Source organism: Aspergillus puulaauensis, chromosome 3 (assembly GCF_016861865.1).
Source record: "Aspergillus puulaauensis MK2 DNA, chromosome 3, nearly complete sequence".
Classification (NCBI taxonomy): Eukaryota; Fungi; Ascomycota; class Eurotiomycetes; order Eurotiales; family Aspergillaceae; genus Aspergillus; species Aspergillus puulaauensis.
The window spans coordinates 1939196-1956369 of NC_054859.1; the positions used below are offsets into that span (position 1 = coordinate 1939196).

Sequence of the window (17174 nt, forward strand, 5' to 3'; positions counted from 1 at the left end):
TTTATTGATAACATATTCGACCACCCAGCCTCGAGGTGAAATTAATGTGGACATGAGTCAGGGCTCCCCAGTCAAGGCGTGTCCACCTTCAGCCACCATTCTTGTACGTATTCAGTGCCGGATTGACCACTGCTTCAGGATGAGTTTACCCCGCACATTACTCCGTAATGCTTGGGGCGACATTCTGCATCCTCCGGGTACTAGAATCCCGGCTATCAGATTGCTTACTCTGGGGCACCACGCTGCTGTTTGCACCTCCCGGATTTCAGTAAATAATCGATCCCTTGTTCTGCATGCAATTTTTGCAGTAATCGACATGAGAAATGCCGCGCAATTCAACAGGCGAGAGCAGCAAGAAAAAGGGCGGGGAGAAGCGCCGGTCAAATCACGCTTGTCAAAGGTTACTTCCCGTTCCTCACAGCAGTGGATTTCAGCTGACATGGCCATTCTCAATAGCTGCCGTGTGGTAAGTTACCTTGAAGATAAAACAAGTGAGCGGATATGAATTCACGCCATCCTAGGCGAAAGCAAAGTGCGAACTGGTTACCGGCCGGCCACAGTGTCGCCGATGTTTCTTGTCCTCCGCAGCGTGCGTTTTCCCGCCCAGTCGGCGCGGGCGAGTCAAGGGAAGCAAGAAGTATGTGCGGTGAAGCTGCAAAATCCGGGAACTACACTAATGATCTAGTCGGCGCACTTTGGACAAGCTCCGAGATGAGCAGGCGTTGTCCTCGTGGCTCAGAGCACAGACTCAGCCTGTTCTTGGAGTGGAAACCTCAACCACTTCCCAGTCTCTGTTGACGCCTGAGTCTGGGCTGTATGGAAGAGGAAATGCGGAGGCCATTTCGGATGTTCGAGACTCTTCCGGAAACAACCTGACCGCCGGAAGCCAATGTGAAATCGATCTTGATGACAGTGTCTCTCGGGAAGCCTCATATGGCTCTCGTGGAACTATACTGTCCCCGTCCGAGCCTGAAAAGATCCTGCACATTCCCGGCAAGCTTCCAATCGAGAAAGGTAAAAGCCATGAGGTTGCCAATGACGCGAAAGGTCTGCAAGACCCCTTGTGGGCGATGGCTGGACTTGCAGAGCGCGGCTGGGACCTCCATGGTATACATGGCCACCAGAGCAACAGCGTAGAGCCCCCCGCTTCGCGTACATCTCCTGGTTTACCGGTGGAGGAAGCGCGTCTTCTCAGAAAGTGGAAAACTAAAGATCTCCAAGAAATCGAAAAGGAACACAGCCGCTATTATGAGCATGGACTGTCCGGATCCAAGTGCGATGTAGCCCCTGATCTGGACCCTATCCAGCGGGGGTTAGTCACGAAGCAAAGGCCAAAGGACCTTTTCGAGGCGTATGTAAACAGCTAAGACCCAGATTGAGGCACGGCTGATGTTCAAGTGCTACTTTAGGTATTTTGACATGATCAATCCCCAATGGGCGGTGTTAGACCCTACGATTCACACCGTGGAGTATGTGAGCGCGCGGTCGGCCTTATTGACGACCACTATTCTTGCTGTTGGTGCTACAGCTCTCTCCCAGTTGCCCGATAGCCCGAAATGGCAGGCCACCGAAGCGCTCCGTCTCCATGCGCATACCCAAAATCTCAAGCTCGTCGTCTTTGCCGCTGGCGCTAGGTCTATTGAGATAGTTCAAGCGCAAATTGTCCGCACCCAGATTCCTTGCTTTGTTCCGGGTTGCTAACGTTGATTCAACAGATTTTATCCCGGTGGGGTGTTTCTCCCAGTTCGCGACTCGACGAACAGCGGTGGATGCATGCTGCCATGGTGCCCAGAATGGCTGCTGAAATTGGACTGAGCCTGTCTCTCCGCTACGACGAGGATGGCTGTGATACCGCGGAGGCTGAGAAACTTCGGAACAACAATTGTCGCACCAGAGCTTTCATGATAATTAATGAACATCGGTAAGAGCCCGGGCTTGTACAATGCTGGCCCATATCTAACGCTCTCCCATCAGTTTCGCAAGTTTCGCCGGCCGCCATCCCATGGATCTTGCCCCGTTCGAGTTGGATAACAACGAGTTGGATACCGTTACACATCTCTATTGGGGGCCATCTTGCATTTCGCTGGCGGCACTTTATCATCTCTTTCTTTTCGACGTGAGTCAGTACCTTAACCCACACGTATTTGATGTGAATGATGACCGATCGCACTAGAAAGATGTGCGGAGAAGATTGGAGCAGTATCAGTCAGGGCCTGGAGCTGGCCTCTCCATTGACGCTGAGCTCGAGCATGTAAAGTCGTATACTGAGAAGTGGATCCAGGAATGGTGTCATACAGAAGGGAAATCTCACCTCAACTGGCACCTATCACACGACGCCCTTAGCTGTTGGCTTCTCTTGGCCGTCCATCTTGCAAGAAGACGGACTCAACTGTGCAATGCGTCCCAAATCAGCCACAGGCGGCAGCAGGAACAACAGCGGCTTCTGCTGGGTCTCTGTACAAGGCTATTTGCGGAGTCACTGAAAGCCCCAGGAGCAGTACGAACGACCCACCGCGCAGGCATTTTCCCTTTCGCGGCATCCATTCTCCTCCGATTAGGTGGGAAGCGCGACCTTGTCCTTCGTACTGCCCTGCATATGGCTGGAGAGCCCGGAAAGCCGCATGTTCCTACATTTGTTCGACAGTCAGGAACCCAAATGCTAGTGATGCTCTGGTTAGTCCGTTCACAGTTTCCGCAGGAGCTTTATTCACTGAAATGCTTCTAGTAAGACACATCTTTCCCGAGCCCCAACACCGATGCCGCAGGCCCCCATCGGACCTGACCATGGCCAGCCACATCTCGTTGAAGAAGAGCTAGAAGCGGGCGGTAGTCAGGGTTCTCAGGCACATGAACCCATGTTGTCAAACAGAGACATTCATGGTTCGCAAACAACGGAGGGGGGCATCTTTCCCTCGTTCAACCTTCCAGAGTTTCCATATGTCCCGAATCCAGATCTGCCGCAAATGCAAGTCCAAGGGTCCCTTCTGCTTCCGCCTTCTCCCCTTGGTGACCCTGCCCAATGGGGGCTTGCAGACCTAGAAAATTGGATTGGAACAACGACCTTATCAGAGCCCTTACAAGAGTCTGGAAATTACGCGCCAATGCAAGTCACGTCCGTCGGGCTGCCATTCGACTCGATGGCTCCATGTAGGGTTCCTCTAGAGGATCCTCATACCGAGGTCACTTGGAATAGAGATGATCTGTCCCCTGCCAACACATTTCCCACAGCCCCCGGTGTTAGCACGACCAGGGGGAATACCGCCAATGAACAGCGGGAGTATTTGCTGTCTGCTGTTGACCATCTTAAACAGCTTGTCTCCCTGATTCAGTGACGTGCATATAAGTCTTGGAATTGTATTTATTATGAATGCTACTGGGAACCTATCTTCCCCCCTTGATGAATTTTCCCATGACATCAACACTGAAACTAGGGCCCCTCATCTTACTCGTGGTGTTGATTCTTCATATTGTTTGTCTGAGTCTAGGCGGCGTGCACGGAGTCTACGGTAGTCTACCTGATAAGCTGCTTGATCCTTTACTAGTGGAAATACATGCTTATTTGAATACATATATGACAGTGGCTGTCAATATAGTGTCGTTCTAGTCTTGCAGAATTTGATTAGACATTTGCCAGCCTAGAATGCAGTGGTATAACAGTAGCGAAATGATAGAGACCTTTCCCCGCGTTTGACACCAGCCGAGGGATCCCCATCTGGATCCCCACCCCCTTTGGGGTCATGCCTAGTAACCGGTTCCGGCATCTAGACACGGATTCCCTGCGGCGCTTACAACAAGTATATACTCCTGTTCATGTCTCATAAGTTGCTTCTCAATAAAATACACGGAAGCTTATTTCCAGTATGACTACCGCCTCTCCGTCTACCATCGTTGATGACAAACCGGCCGTCGCGCATGTCGAACATCGGGTGCCTGACACAAATGCAGCGCCCGTTGATGGCAAGGTCCCTAATGCTGGGCCGACAGTATCGCCAAGTAGACAAATAGGCCTGTTGGAGTCCCTTCGCACCTACAAATTCGCTTCGATTATCTGCATTCTTGCTGCGGTTGGGGCGCTCTCAGATGGATACCAGGTCCAGATGTCTGGGAGTATTGTCGCCCTGCCCGGGTTTATCCGCACATTCGGAGACCTTCAACCTGATGGGGAGTACAAAATTGATCCTCAGCATATCTCTCTCTGGGGCTGTAAGTCTTCCTCCTGACCTCGAAAAAGAAAGCTGCTCCTGAATGCCCCCTGACCTAAAATACAACAAGCTCTCAAGAATGTTTTTGCTATGCTGGGTGCGGGAATCGGGTCCTACCCAACAGACAAATTTGGTCGTCGGTGGATGATATTTGCTGTCCAAATCATCATGACCGGGGCTTGTGTCCTGGAGCAACTAGCCACACACTGGACGCACTGGCTTGGTGCTCGGTTCCTTGACGTGGGTGCTCAATCGTTCGTGACTCTGCGGCGACTCTGGCTAATCAGTAGCTTCTAGGGCTTCTCTATTGGCCTTGCGCAATGTTGCATCAACGTGTATATCTCGGAAATGGCACCGACCCCTTGCCGTGGTGCTTTAATGAGCCTTGTTCAGTTATTTGTGGGTTACACCTCTAAGCTTGCATTGTTTTTAGCACACTATTTAGTAGAGTACTGACGGAGTGTAGTACTCCATAGGCTCATTCTTATCAGCCATATCACTGAACATCGTTTCTCAAGACGAACCTTCAAACTGGCGCCACGCTGTTCTGTCCCAATTTGCACTGTGTGCAGCTGCCCTTATTGCATGGCTCTTCCTTCCAGAGTCGATCCGTTGGCTCTGTGTTACTGGCCGCGAAAGTCAAGCAAAAAAGGTCATGGAAAAGGTATACCGTGGCGTCGAGGGCTACAATATCGACGAAGAATACAATAAGATCATGCTCGAGATTGAGAAATCACGTCAGACTGCAGCAATTCGGGATGCAGGGTCATACATAGATGTATTCCGGGGATCTAACTTGGTAAGATGCAAGCGCGTTGATTTCTCGTTACCTTGTTTTCTTCCCCCGACTAATAATCACATTTGTCGTGAATGGTAGCGTCGATTGATCATCTCGTTCCTACCATGGCACTGGCAAGTCGCCATTGGCGTCCCCATAATTTCCACCTACTCGAGCTACTTCTTCGACATGGCCGGCCTGGCCAATCCGTTCAACGGAACCGTCGCAACCAAGTGCGTTATCACCCAGAGTGTGTGGAAAACCACTTCATGATTTCACTAATGCTTTCATAGTGTTGTTACGATTGTTATGCTTTTCGTCGCCATTCCTCTTGTCGAACGCCTCGGTCGACGTACGCTGCTCCTTTGGTTTGCCCCAATCTGCATCTTCTCTCTTCTTATCATCGGCGGCGTCCTCAGAGCAGAAGGGCCAGCTGTTGGTCCTGTATTAGTTACATTTGCGTACGGAGAACCATTACCCGTTCCACCATGCCTTTGGAGCCGGCTAATAATGCATAGGTGCGTCTGGAGCGTCGGCTACAATCTCTCCTGTGGTCCGATGGGATATATCTATGTCGCTGAGACAGGCACGACAAGACTTCGTGCCAAAACAACGGGGGTCGCTATCATCTTCATTCAGGGGATGGCGACAGTATACGTCTACATCGCTCCCCTCATGCTCAATAGCCCAGCCCTCGGTATGAGCAACACTGGTAAGCAGGCTGTTAGTCCATTGAACTGTGCTGTACTGACTATGTCCAAAATCTTAGTCTTCTTCTGGGTTGGAACAGGTACTCTTGTTTATATCTTGGTTTGGTTTCTAGTTCCTGAAACGAAAGGTCGTTCTTTCGAGGAACTTGACGAACTCTTTGCTCGTGGTATCCCTGCGTGGAAATTTGCCCAGACCAGGACGTCGGTTCAGGATGATGCTCCCTCTCAACTTCAGGGGCCAAGGGCCATAGAGGCATAGGGGAAATAATAATCCCATGGTGGCCTAACGCTGCCAAACCTGCTTGACCCATCGCATAGATCTAGATTAAACTATAACTATGCATTCTTCCTAACATTAGTATAATCCTAACTCTTACTCCAGTAAAGAGAAATACCTGTGGTATAGATATTATAAAGACTTTAAGTAGGCTATAAAGAAAGATAGAACTATAATACTATTCTATATCTGTATAAAAAAGATAATTTATAAAACCCCTCTTCAAGCAGTGCCCACAGCCCTTGAAAGCCGCTACCCCGTGGGTGCTCGGGTCCACCCTGTAAGAAGAAGCAATACTACAGTATGAGGGAACCCTAGCACCACTGCCTACAAAAAGGGAGTCTCCCGTGTCAGACTTATTTTACTAATGGTTGCACCGCGGTTAAGTAGTAGCTTGATTACTCTATTTGGGCCCCTTATTATAGTATATATTAGGGTAGACTCGAGTCCGCTGCTGAAGGACATTCGCGTGATAGGAGCCCCTGTCTCTAGGAGCAGCTCTATATAATTAATATGACCTTTACCGGTAGTGCGCTTTAAAGCATCAGTTTTTATCTGCCGGGATAGTTAATTATTCAAGGCGTTAAAGTCAGCGGCGGCTAGGAGAGCTTATAGGATACTTAAATAGCTACCTTTGGCTATAAGAAAGAGAGCCTGGAGAAATTAGCAGGTTAACTAAGAAAGATAGAATTCTAATAAGAAAAGTAATTATATAATTTCCTTATAGCCTGTAAAGGCCGGCATACTAAGTAGGCTAAACTAAGATTAGTCTTTTTTTATATTATAGAAACTAGTCAGCCTCCCGGGGAAGTCATTAAAAAGTCCCTTATCCTGTATCTCCTGTTTAGTTACTCTAAGGGATGTATGTATAATCAGCATCAATGTCTCTATTAAGCAGAAGACGGGCTAGGAGCAAGTATCCCCCTCGAGCGACATTCACCAAGGACATTCTAAACATGTCGCTCTCCCCGTTAATATCAGCACCCTGTTCTAAAAGTGTCTATAAAAAGGGGGTGTAACCAACACATGCGGCGGCAGCGAGAAAGTGTTCTGGTACCTAATTGCTTTAGGCTTGTCCTTCGCACCTCTGACAGTCGGTGTATTTATAGGGACATGTAACAGATAGAAATAGTTTACCGCGATGTAATATTACTGATCAAGAGAGGGTATAGCAGATCTACTAGCGGCAGTCTATAGCTAATTCCTGTTCAGTAATCCACTCCACGCATCGCCGAATCATGCGAAACACATAGTAAGTGCTGCTAGTAGGAGCTATTACTTTTGCGTAAATATAATATACTTATGGTCTTTTTTCTGATATTATAGAAGGAAAATAGTTCGTTACCAAGTACTAAATTAACTATACCTCGTGTACAAATATTCCTGATATATCAGTACAGTTTTTGTTTTATCAAGACTGGCAGGACTTATTGTTAATAAGCTATACTTCAGCTAGGTTGTAAGATAGTACTAGCACCTCGGCGGGGATGGTACGGAGGATCTCGGGGGGGATGGTACGGAGGATCTCGGGGGGGAGGTCGAAGAGATGCCTTTTACTGTGTTGTTTTAAGCACCGAGATGGCGGGCAGACAGGAAGCTTATACCAGCAAGCAAATAGCAGGCCCAGAGTAATATTAATAAGCGTTGAGATCGAAGATCGAGTAACTAGTTATGTTCATTCTCAAACAACAGAGTTCAACTGTGAAATTCAAAATGGACGTGGGAATGTTATTTAAATCTCAGATAACAGACTAGGGCTGCGTACGTTGACGCAAGACCAGAGCAAGCGGGGACCAAACTGTCTTCAATTGAGACCATACTTTAGACTGGTTGCATTTGAACTTGACGACATGATACTAGTATAACGCACTCACTCGAGTCTTGCGGCAACGGGTTTATATAGACTACTAGATTTGGATGGTACGCATTCGAAACAGCTACCTTTATGTTTCAGAGTCAACTTTGTATTGCTATACTCAGTAAAGGGTGACTACCACTTACGAGATCCCTATTGCAATATCTCTACGAGTAGTAATGTTGATGCTGTGCTACTATTCCACTAACGGAACTGGACTCTCCTGCTACGACAATGGACCCATCCTTGCACAACACTGAAATCCTCGGAAATCCAGTCCGATTGCCCCACAGCAGCAGTAAACCACGACAGAAGCTGAGTTGGTGAGAATCCGCCCCGGATCTAGATGCCGGGTTTGGCTCAGGCACGCACGTTTAGTGTCTGCATTAACCGGTATCCAGCCTGCACTGGAAATGGCACTCCTTATTATTACCGTGGAACAAGGTATCCTAAGCCGTGTAAGCGCCCCGTAATGTTGACAAGGTCGCTTCCTCGCGGCTATGAATGTAGTCGGTATAACTCGTTCCTTAATCCGCGACGACTTGAGCACCAGAAATAGTGTAGGTAGATAATCATCCTAAGAAAATAACTATTTTAGCTGCTGTCCGTGGGCTTGGCCATGAGGCTACGAACTGTTCTATGTCCATGGACGCTCAAGGCGAGATACCACAAGAGAAATAGGGGTAAGTTCAAGGTTGGATCACCTTCATGCACAATGACGCAGTATGCCACGCTGCGCAAACTCAACACTGAGCAGGAGTATGGCGGGTGTCCTTGAGGGCTAGGCCTTGGTTCGAGCTTTTCACAAGGCAGAAACACACGAAGAGACATATTCAAGGCATCACACAGCCACAGAGCAGGAGCACATTCCAGTTGGGCTGCAGTCCAGCCATACAGCTCGTCCCCATTGGCTTGCAGCCTTTTCCTTCGCCTCAGCGCCATGTCAGCCGAACAGACGTGGCGGTGAAAGAATAAGATGCAAGGCCAAGACGAGGCTGACACGAGAGAAACATCAAACATCAAGAGAAATTGACGCGCAAGGTAATGAACAAAAACGGGGCTATGCAGACAGGGGTCCATGGGCACACTTTCGACGTCTTTTCTGCAACCCCCTCCTTGGCCAAATTTGCATTCACAACCCAGGTGCCTCCAAGGCTGTTTCTGATGAGACGCTAGACACTACACCAAAAGACCTTGCAAGGCTGGTAGCTAGCCAGCTATCTCCAACAGTTTCTCCATGGAGCCGCTTAAGCGCGGACGGTCTTCGAGCACCGAACAGGGTGGTGACAACAAGCGACTCTGCCTGACAGACGGCCCAGGCGATATCGATGCAGTATTCAATTGCGGCCTCTTCAACTATCAGCAGTTCGCTGCCGAGGAGGAATATTTGCGTGGGACAACGATTCCTGAGCATTTGAATCAGGACTTCTATCCAGGAGGAGGCGATGCATATGCGCTACCTGGAATTTCAACCTTCGGGGATATACCCATGCTTGACTATGATTCTATGGATTTAGCGCCTGGCCTCCCTGAGTGGTCCAACTATGACAATAGCAATGTTGTTTTGGATTCAACGCATCACGTATCTTGGAATCAATCAGCAATAGAATTCGGAAATGGTGACCACTACCGCTCACCTCCAATTCTGCAGATTCCCCGCTAACAGCTTCTCTCGCAGATATCACTGAGCTGAGCAGCGTCAACGTCGGGCCTTTCGAGGAAACACCCCCTAGTCTAGTGGAGGGGCCGACGATACCCCCCTCCCCGATAAGCAGGACAATAGCCACGCCTAGCTCCGTAAGCGACGTGCCCGGGTCCAGATACTCCGCGATGGCCGCGAACTCGGACACTCTTCCACCGTTGCCGGCGCATGAAACCTTTGGAGCCGAGAGCTCAACATCCGACAAGATGTCGAAGACGGTTGATGAATCCGTACCGCGGAATGAAGACGTGGTAATGGAGGATTGTGTTGAGCACGGAGCTGAGGGCGCACAATTTGATACCTGCTTCGGAGAGGTGAGCGGTCCATATACTGTATTCATTAGATGCGCGCTAAGAGAGTCAGGTTATGGTGAGAGCAATCTCGTCATTCGATTGGAAAGGGGACGTGCGACCTATGCAAGTTAGCATCGAGCCCTTTGGCAACGTCCTAAAACTCCTACTGTGCACACAGCCCCAAAACCAAAAATACGTCGGGATGATCACTATGCCTGCTCTGAGGAAGCTCCACGAGAAACATCCAGTGCATTTGGTGGGGACGTTGTTTCCTCCCAAACCGACGGACGCTGGGCCTGACGCTGATCCAGATCCAGAACCAATGGTCCACGTACTGGTATACGGAAACCGGGACGACAAGGACAGTATTGCTGCTTGCCTGAACGAAGGGGGTGCGCTTCTGCAGCACCCAATAACTGCGCGCTTTGACCCGGGCATCACCTATCTTAACCCGAATTATCTGGTCAGACCGGGCGGCAAAAGGCCGCAACTTGGGGAAATAGTGGCCCTTGGTGAAGCCCAGGAACCGCAACCGCAAACTGCGAGACCAATTTCTTCTCCGGAAAAGAATAGAATCATGCAGATTTTTGATTCCGCCATGCCCGACACAGGTATATGCTCTGCTGTCAGGCAAAGCCAGCGGCTTTCGACTACCTTGAAAGAGTGAGTAGGCATGCCAGCCCTCGTTTCTGAGAATCCCGCACTGATCAACCCTAATAGGTATCAGCTTGTTGCGCTCTCCGTGATGGTTGAAAGGGAAGTGAGTAGGGTGCATGACTATAGGTTTCCGTCTCTCTGGGGGCGAGTTAAGGACTCCTCAGGGTAAGCAGCGACACAGTTTATCCATCAGAATCCCTAACTTTGTCTGCCAACTCAGGTACCGTAATAACATCACGGGTGTAACCCAAGACAAGCCGACTCCTTTGAACGGCGGTATTCTGGCCGATGTGCGTGAGACTGAGACTCTTACATTTACAATACTGCACTGAAAGCTGACTGTGAACAGGAGATGGGATTGGGAAAAACCCTGAGTCTTCTTGCCCTCGTTTGTTTCAGCCTGGACAGCTTGGATGAAAGGAGTAGTATTCCAGACAGTCATCCTCGAGCCACGCTTATCATTGCACCAAAGTCAAGTAAGCTGCGAATCTCGTCGAGACAAGACAACTAATTTTGCTAACAATAACCCAAGCAATTCCTGCCTGGGAACACCAGATAAAGACGTATGCTCTTGCTCCACACTCGCTTTTCTATTGCTTGCTTACAGTCTCTCAAAATCTAGACACATCCGGTCTGGCCAGGTGCGGTACCTGGTCTATCATGGGCCGAAGCGAAAGGGTGCGCAGCAACCATTCAATCGGCACTACGACATAGTACTCACAACATACGAGACTCTGCACCATGATTCAAAAACAGACAAGAAACTCCGAGATGAAAAGTGGTACAGGGTTGTACTGGATGAAGGTGGGGTCATCACCCTACATTATTGCCTGCCCTGGCCCCCGCTAATATAGCCAATGACCAGCTCATCGCATACGGAATCGGACCAGTGCACAGTTCAAGGCAGCAGCCGAGCTCAATTCCCACTACCGATGGTGTCTGACGGGCACGCCGATTCAAAATTCGCTTGATGATTACGGTGCTCTCCTGGCCTTCCTTCAGGTCGAGACCTTCGGGCAGAAGCGACTGTTTGACTACTGGATTGCAGGCCCTATGCAGCGAAAAGGAACAGGGGGCGTGAGCGTGAGCGTGAGCAATTTAAAGCTTCTCGTTGCTGCCACATGTTTGCGGCGTACCAAGACCATGGTCGAAGATGCAGTGGACCTGGCCCTCCCGGACAAGACGGAGGTGATTGAGCCAATCCAGCTGGCAGCAGCCGAACGGGAGATATATGGATTTTTCCAGCGGAGGGCATCCAAACTCATAATAGAGCTGGGTCAGCCGGAACAAATACCTCAGATTGGGGAGCCATGTGAGAGGAAGGACAACAACAACACCTTGTCCGTCATCAACAATATGCGACTTATCTGTAACCACGGGGAGGATCTGCTCCCGAAATCCCAGGTTGCTATTTGGCATGAATACAAAAAGGCACAGGAGGCTACGTCTTCGGCTCCAGAGCGAGAGGAAGGTCCATCGTTACAGTCTCCCGGTGGCATACATTATAATTTCACCACTGGCTCGAACAAGCCATTCACAAAGGTTCAGGCGCTGCTAAAGAACCTAGAGAAGGAGCAGATAATTCCAGAAAAAGCAAGCCCTAAACCTGTAAAGAGGTAAGCATGGATCTGAGTATGTGATAGGAATCTAACAGTCTAACATCGATGTAATAGTGTCGTATTCAGCCAATGGACGAAGATGCTCGATCGAGTTGGCGATGCCTTACGTGCTTGCAATTACGAGTTTGCCCGGATAGATGGAGGCTCAAGTCTGGAATATCGGTCTGCCGCACTGCAGAGCTTCAATGAGAACGACAACTGCACTGTGATGCTGGCAAGTACTCGCAGTGCTGCAGAAGGGTTTGTGCTATTCTCTGATATTTAGAAATTCAGTTTGGACACAGGGCATGCATGGCTAAGTTGATCTCCAGGATTGATATGACCGCAGCGACCTGCGTGCATATTCTCGAGCCCCATTGGAATCCAAAGCTCGAGGAGCAGGCAATCGGCCGTGTTCATCGCATTGGGCAGACACGCAATGTCCTAGTCACCAGATACCTTGTGGAAAATTCTATAGAAGATGTACGAAACTCCAAGCCTCGCATAAACGCTCCACTTTACTAACTGCGCGGCAGTATGTCCGGTGGCTTCAGGATGATAAGAATTGGATAACGCAAATCTCGCTAACAGGGCCCGACGAGGAGTTGTCGTCCTTGGATCTCGACTGTCAAAGACGCGAAGTAAGAGAATCCGGCGGCCTTCGATTCTACTGCTGACACCTTGCGCAGAAGCTACAGCAAGTATTCACGCTCGCATAGTAGCCAGGGTTTAGTCGGCTATAACAGCATATGGGTGTCTCGCGCCTGCTCCGTGTTTTAAAATAAATGATACATGAATATTCAGCATCATCTGCCTAGAACCTTCTTCAACCAGACCCGGAATCACGAGTCTGATGCCTTTCTATTAATCTGAGTCTGGGAGACCAGCTCATCCCATGATACTCCAAGCCACTGAGATATTTCCTGTGCTCCCTTTTCCTCTGAGATCTTTTTATGAGGCCCAGTTTTCTTACCTGAAGTTGCGTATGGGTTGGCACCGGAGAGGAGCAAGAATTTCATGAATTCGGCGTTTTGCGCAGATGATTTGCGCGCAGCCACCTGTAATGGGGAAACTACAGTAGTGGCCCCTTGAATTTCAGCCCCGTATTTTAGAAGTTCCCTGCCAAGTTGTACGGAGCATGTAGTGCTCGCAACTGCGCCCAAGGCAGATGACAGATTTATTGGCTTCACCCATTCATTTTCGACCATGAAACCCCATATTGATATGAGAAGGCTCTCCTTATCCTGCATTCGGCCAGTTGTGGCGATGACATTTTTCGTAAAGCAGGACATTGCTACCCTGTTTCTCAGACGGATATAACAATGTGCAAAGGCCCGGACATACCGCTGGCATAATACATGCATTTGGGCGGCATTGCTCTCAATGAAAGCAACGATTACGTTCCCATCCCACGTGTCACCGTATACTGACGATGATGTCGTCCAGATTTGAGGAATGTCTTCCACTAGAGGTTCGACAAGGTCGATGTTCCCGGCGGATATTGCTGGAGCAAGAATTTCAAGCATCCTATAGTCCCTCGAATTTGAATCAAGGAAGAGCCTTGCCATAGCAAGATCCCCAAATCTACCAACTGCCGACAAGATGTTGTTGCTTATGAACAGTTTTTCCCCGACGATTTGCTGAATCATTCCAAATTCACCTGCCCTGATCAGATCTACCAATATATTTTCATCAGCATCTCCATAACTGACGTCGAAAGCATTGGTATGTTGTGTCTCGGTCCTGTGAGCGTTTTTAAGGTGTTCGTCCCTCATGCGCTCTGACAGGAAGCCAGTCTTCTCATATTCGCATCCAGGCGTACTACACTTCCACGCGCGACTATGCTGTTCCTCATGCACGTCACGCTGCTTGTTCGAGTCGAAGCCCTGTCGCTGCAAGGAACAGCTCAAATACCCGCATTTAAATGGACGTCTACCCATATTCTCCCTGATGAGATCACAGAGGCATCCGGGTCGATGGGCGCTGGATCGACACATCATGGCTTCCAACTTACTGTAGAGTGCAAGAGATGCCTGGAACGTTGTTAAAGGATCGTGGATATGCCAGGATGTGTCTGCTTGCGTCAGAAATTGGGAGACAACGCCCAAGGATAACTAGGATTGATCTTACCCTTCTTGACATGGTACGAATTCTGCGAGCATTTGTCGGCAAACTGGGCTATATAACCGAGGAACTGCGATAATTCCTGAGATTCGCCTCCAAAGCTATCTGGGTATATTGATCTGATAGAACTACCGCTTTTTGGTTCAAATGCACTGTTCGCTCGGTTAGATATCAAAGTCTTGACACAGTCTTCAAAGGGTTTCGACGGTTGAATTCTTTGCGCCTGCACTTGCTCTAGATATTTCTTCACCAGGGCGAACCATTGGCCAGATGCGAACCAATGAAAATTATAACATCCATCAAGCATCAGGTCTGTAAAGATATCGTCATCTTCAAGAGTATCAGCATCGTAGTGCAGCTGCGACAGCAACGTCATGCAACGCATAGCAAGGTCTGAAGTGGCGTCGGACTCGGTGATGTGCCGCTGTATCTTGTCACTAAATAGATATCTGGAATTTGTCAGTTGAAGTTCCTGAATTGGGCCCGGGGACTCATGCTCTTTCACGGTAAAGTGCACAAACTCTACACGGTCCTCTACAATCTCAACGATCGGCCCGCAGAGGTGATTCAGGTTGGGTTTTGCTGATACCGGCTTACTAGGCTCGAGGTCTCCTGGATGGATTGACAGGACATGCTGGATTTCTTCGATCGTCAAGGGCGTCGGCGCGCAGCCCACCCAGCCAAGTACTGACCTAGCTTTGTCGCGAATATGTGGACGGAGTTTCTCAATCCTCGCCAGCACTCGCGCATACCTTGAACGAGTGTCAGTTGATGCACTGTTACGAGCGCGATACAAATGGGAAAGACGCACACGCCATCCAAGTCCTCTGGTAATACTTTCAGGTACTCACGAATTTCCCCGATATCGTCCATGAGCTCGATGTCCTTTAGAACCAGACTGGCGTAGAGAAACATCCCTAGATGATACTATCAGTGGGAGTATCTGGTTAGATTGCGGATTGCCAACCGTTTGCTTTCGATGGGATGTAGGAAAATGCGCTGGTGATTTCATCCCTGTCCGCGTCGGGGAATTGGCTCCTACTGAAAAGTTGTGTCCGCCGAGCATCAACAAACGCCTTGATACTTTCTTTGTTCCTTTCATCCACGCGAATAGAGTTTGATACAGGCTCCAGTATGACTCGTATGTCAGCCTCCTGTCTGCTACTTAGCAGTATGCGCACGTCTGGGCATTTCTGTGCCAGATTGCACATCGTTCTTAGCAAATTCCCACGTTCGATTTCATCAGTTTCATCGATACCATCGATGACAAGGTAGGTAGTACCGGCACAGTCCAAAAGACTTTTTAGTAGTGCTTCCCCCGCTTTAAGATCACTCTTGATGCGGTCCAGGGGCAGGTGAATCACCGCAGCCTGGAGATCCTCGTGATGCCCGGCCAGTTGGAAGACGAGCGAGTTGAGAACGGTGAGAGCCCGCGTGCTGCTGCTCGAGTCGTGCCTCAAAAAGGCGAATGCCGTGTGGCCGTGGGCTCTTGCCTCGTCCACTGCAGCACCTGCCAGAAACGTCTTTCCTAGCGAATAGTCAGCAAGTCTGAATCGGAGTGAGATTTAGAGTAACCCACCGGCGCCTGGAATCCCCTGTATCCAGAGCACCCGCGTTGTCTGATCAGCCTGGTCCAGCCACTTTTTGAAGACGCTGTCTTCCAGCAGCCATTTCCCAGTGCCTTCACAAACGTGACTGTGGTACCCGTCAAGCCGATCATCATATGTCGCGGGATTGACATTAGCTCTGATGGCATTGTACTCTTGCTGCCGCCGCGAACGCTCAGTATCTTTGAAATGCTGCAACTCCTTTAACCTCATGTCGTGCTCTAAATGCAGTTCTTCCATTCGAACCTCCGTGCGCATAAGCCGCGTGTGTCTTTCGATGTGCGTTTTGATCAAATCGATGTGCTCTTTGTTCTGCGGCCAAATCAGTTGGAAGAATTCTTTCCACCCTAAATGTACGGTGATTAGCTTTCAAACCTCTTCGCAATATGTCTTCGTTGTACATACGTTTCCTCGTGAATGTCTGCAACCAAACCGAGTAAAACTCCAATATATCCTTGAGGAACAAGACCAGAAGGTCATAAAGTTTTGTATTCTGCGCGAACAGGCTTGCAACCTTCTCAAACTCCGGTAACAAGTCCCCAATATCCGAACATGTATTCACAATTCTATCGAACGAGTGCGTCACGACGCTACTCCACTGCAACAGAAGCTTTATCGGTCCCCAGATCAACCCGAGGATCTTCGGCTCAACCTGCACAAAGACATCCACGGCGCCGGCAAAATCCCGCAGGCGGCTGAGGTACGTTTCGATTTTCGAAAGCTGCCGGAGACGTCGGCTCTCGCCTTGCTTCTTTTGCAGCTCGTCGGTGAAGTCGTAGACGTCGTCAACGGTCTGGATGGCGCATATCTCGGCGTAGATTTTGTCGTTGTTGAGGTTCGCCTTGAAATCGCTGACGGCCGCTTGGACAGCGTTTCGGACTACAAGCGAAAGAGCAGCCATGTTTGCTTCCTGGAGTTATATCTTCTCTGTCTGGCCTAACAGTGGGATGCTGGAGGAAAGAAGGCACACCCTTCTCCCGGTGAGGTGTTCTGGATGTGGCTGGGCGCAAGGCTGACACGGCCAACTGGCGCCTTTTAGTCGCTCGTGTTTGAACCCTGCATAAATCGCCCAATCTCATTCTTCCAAAACCTCATGACATACAAGTCTTGTGCCCAACTGGTGCCGATCATTTACCATGGCTGCCTGTGCAGGATTGCGATATATTGATTCCTTGGTGGTAGTTATCGGGGGTGTTCGGAGCCTGCAGTACTAGCTATAGACTCTTAAGTATAATTCTTATTATATTATTAAGCTTCCTTTTATTAATATTACGGCTCTATAAGTATAATGGTATTCTATTTAGAATATCCTTATTATCTGCTTATATCTACCTTATAAGAAAAAAAAAAATAAGCTAATCTCTATAGTTT

The 17174-nt window shown here is 49.2% G+C and overlaps 3 protein-coding genes across 3 annotated transcripts; all 3 read left to right on the forward strand.

The window, feature by feature from the left end:
- Positions 1-439: 439 nt before the first annotated feature.
- APUU_30781S (uncharacterized protein) lies at positions 440-3332 on the forward strand (the record flags this gene model as incomplete). Its single annotated transcript, XM_041701912.1, has 8 exons — positions 440-466; positions 522-637; positions 686-1351; positions 1410-1662; positions 1716-1921; positions 1975-2116; positions 2174-2673; positions 2726-3332. The coding sequence occupies 8 exons, from the start codon at positions 440-442 to the stop codon at positions 3330-3332; spliced, it is 2517 nt and encodes an 838-aa protein (XP_041554750.1).
- Positions 3333-3860: 528 nt separating this feature from the next.
- Positions 3861-5949, forward strand: APUU_30782S (uncharacterized protein; the record flags this gene model as incomplete). The annotated part of the gene is made up of 8 exons (XM_041701913.1): positions 3861-4203; positions 4273-4442; positions 4500-4601; positions 4669-5001; positions 5080-5213; positions 5274-5441; positions 5499-5692; positions 5750-5949. 8 exons carry the CDS (start codon positions 3861-3863, stop codon positions 5947-5949), a joined length of 1644 nt encoding a protein of 547 aa, XP_041554751.1.
- A 3110-nt stretch (positions 5950-9059) lies between these two features.
- Positions 9060-12749, forward strand: APUU_30783S (DEAD/DEAH box helicase; the record flags this gene model as incomplete). Its single annotated transcript, XM_041701914.1, has 12 exons — positions 9060-9441; positions 9501-9838; positions 9888-10480; positions 10538-10639; positions 10695-10764; positions 10824-10950; positions 11007-11037; positions 11097-11278; positions 11340-12090; positions 12148-12333; positions 12405-12555; positions 12609-12749. The coding sequence occupies 12 exons, from the start codon at positions 9060-9062 to the stop codon at positions 12747-12749; spliced, it is 3054 nt and encodes a 1017-aa protein (XP_041554752.1).
- Positions 12750-17174: the final 4425 nt, after the last annotated feature.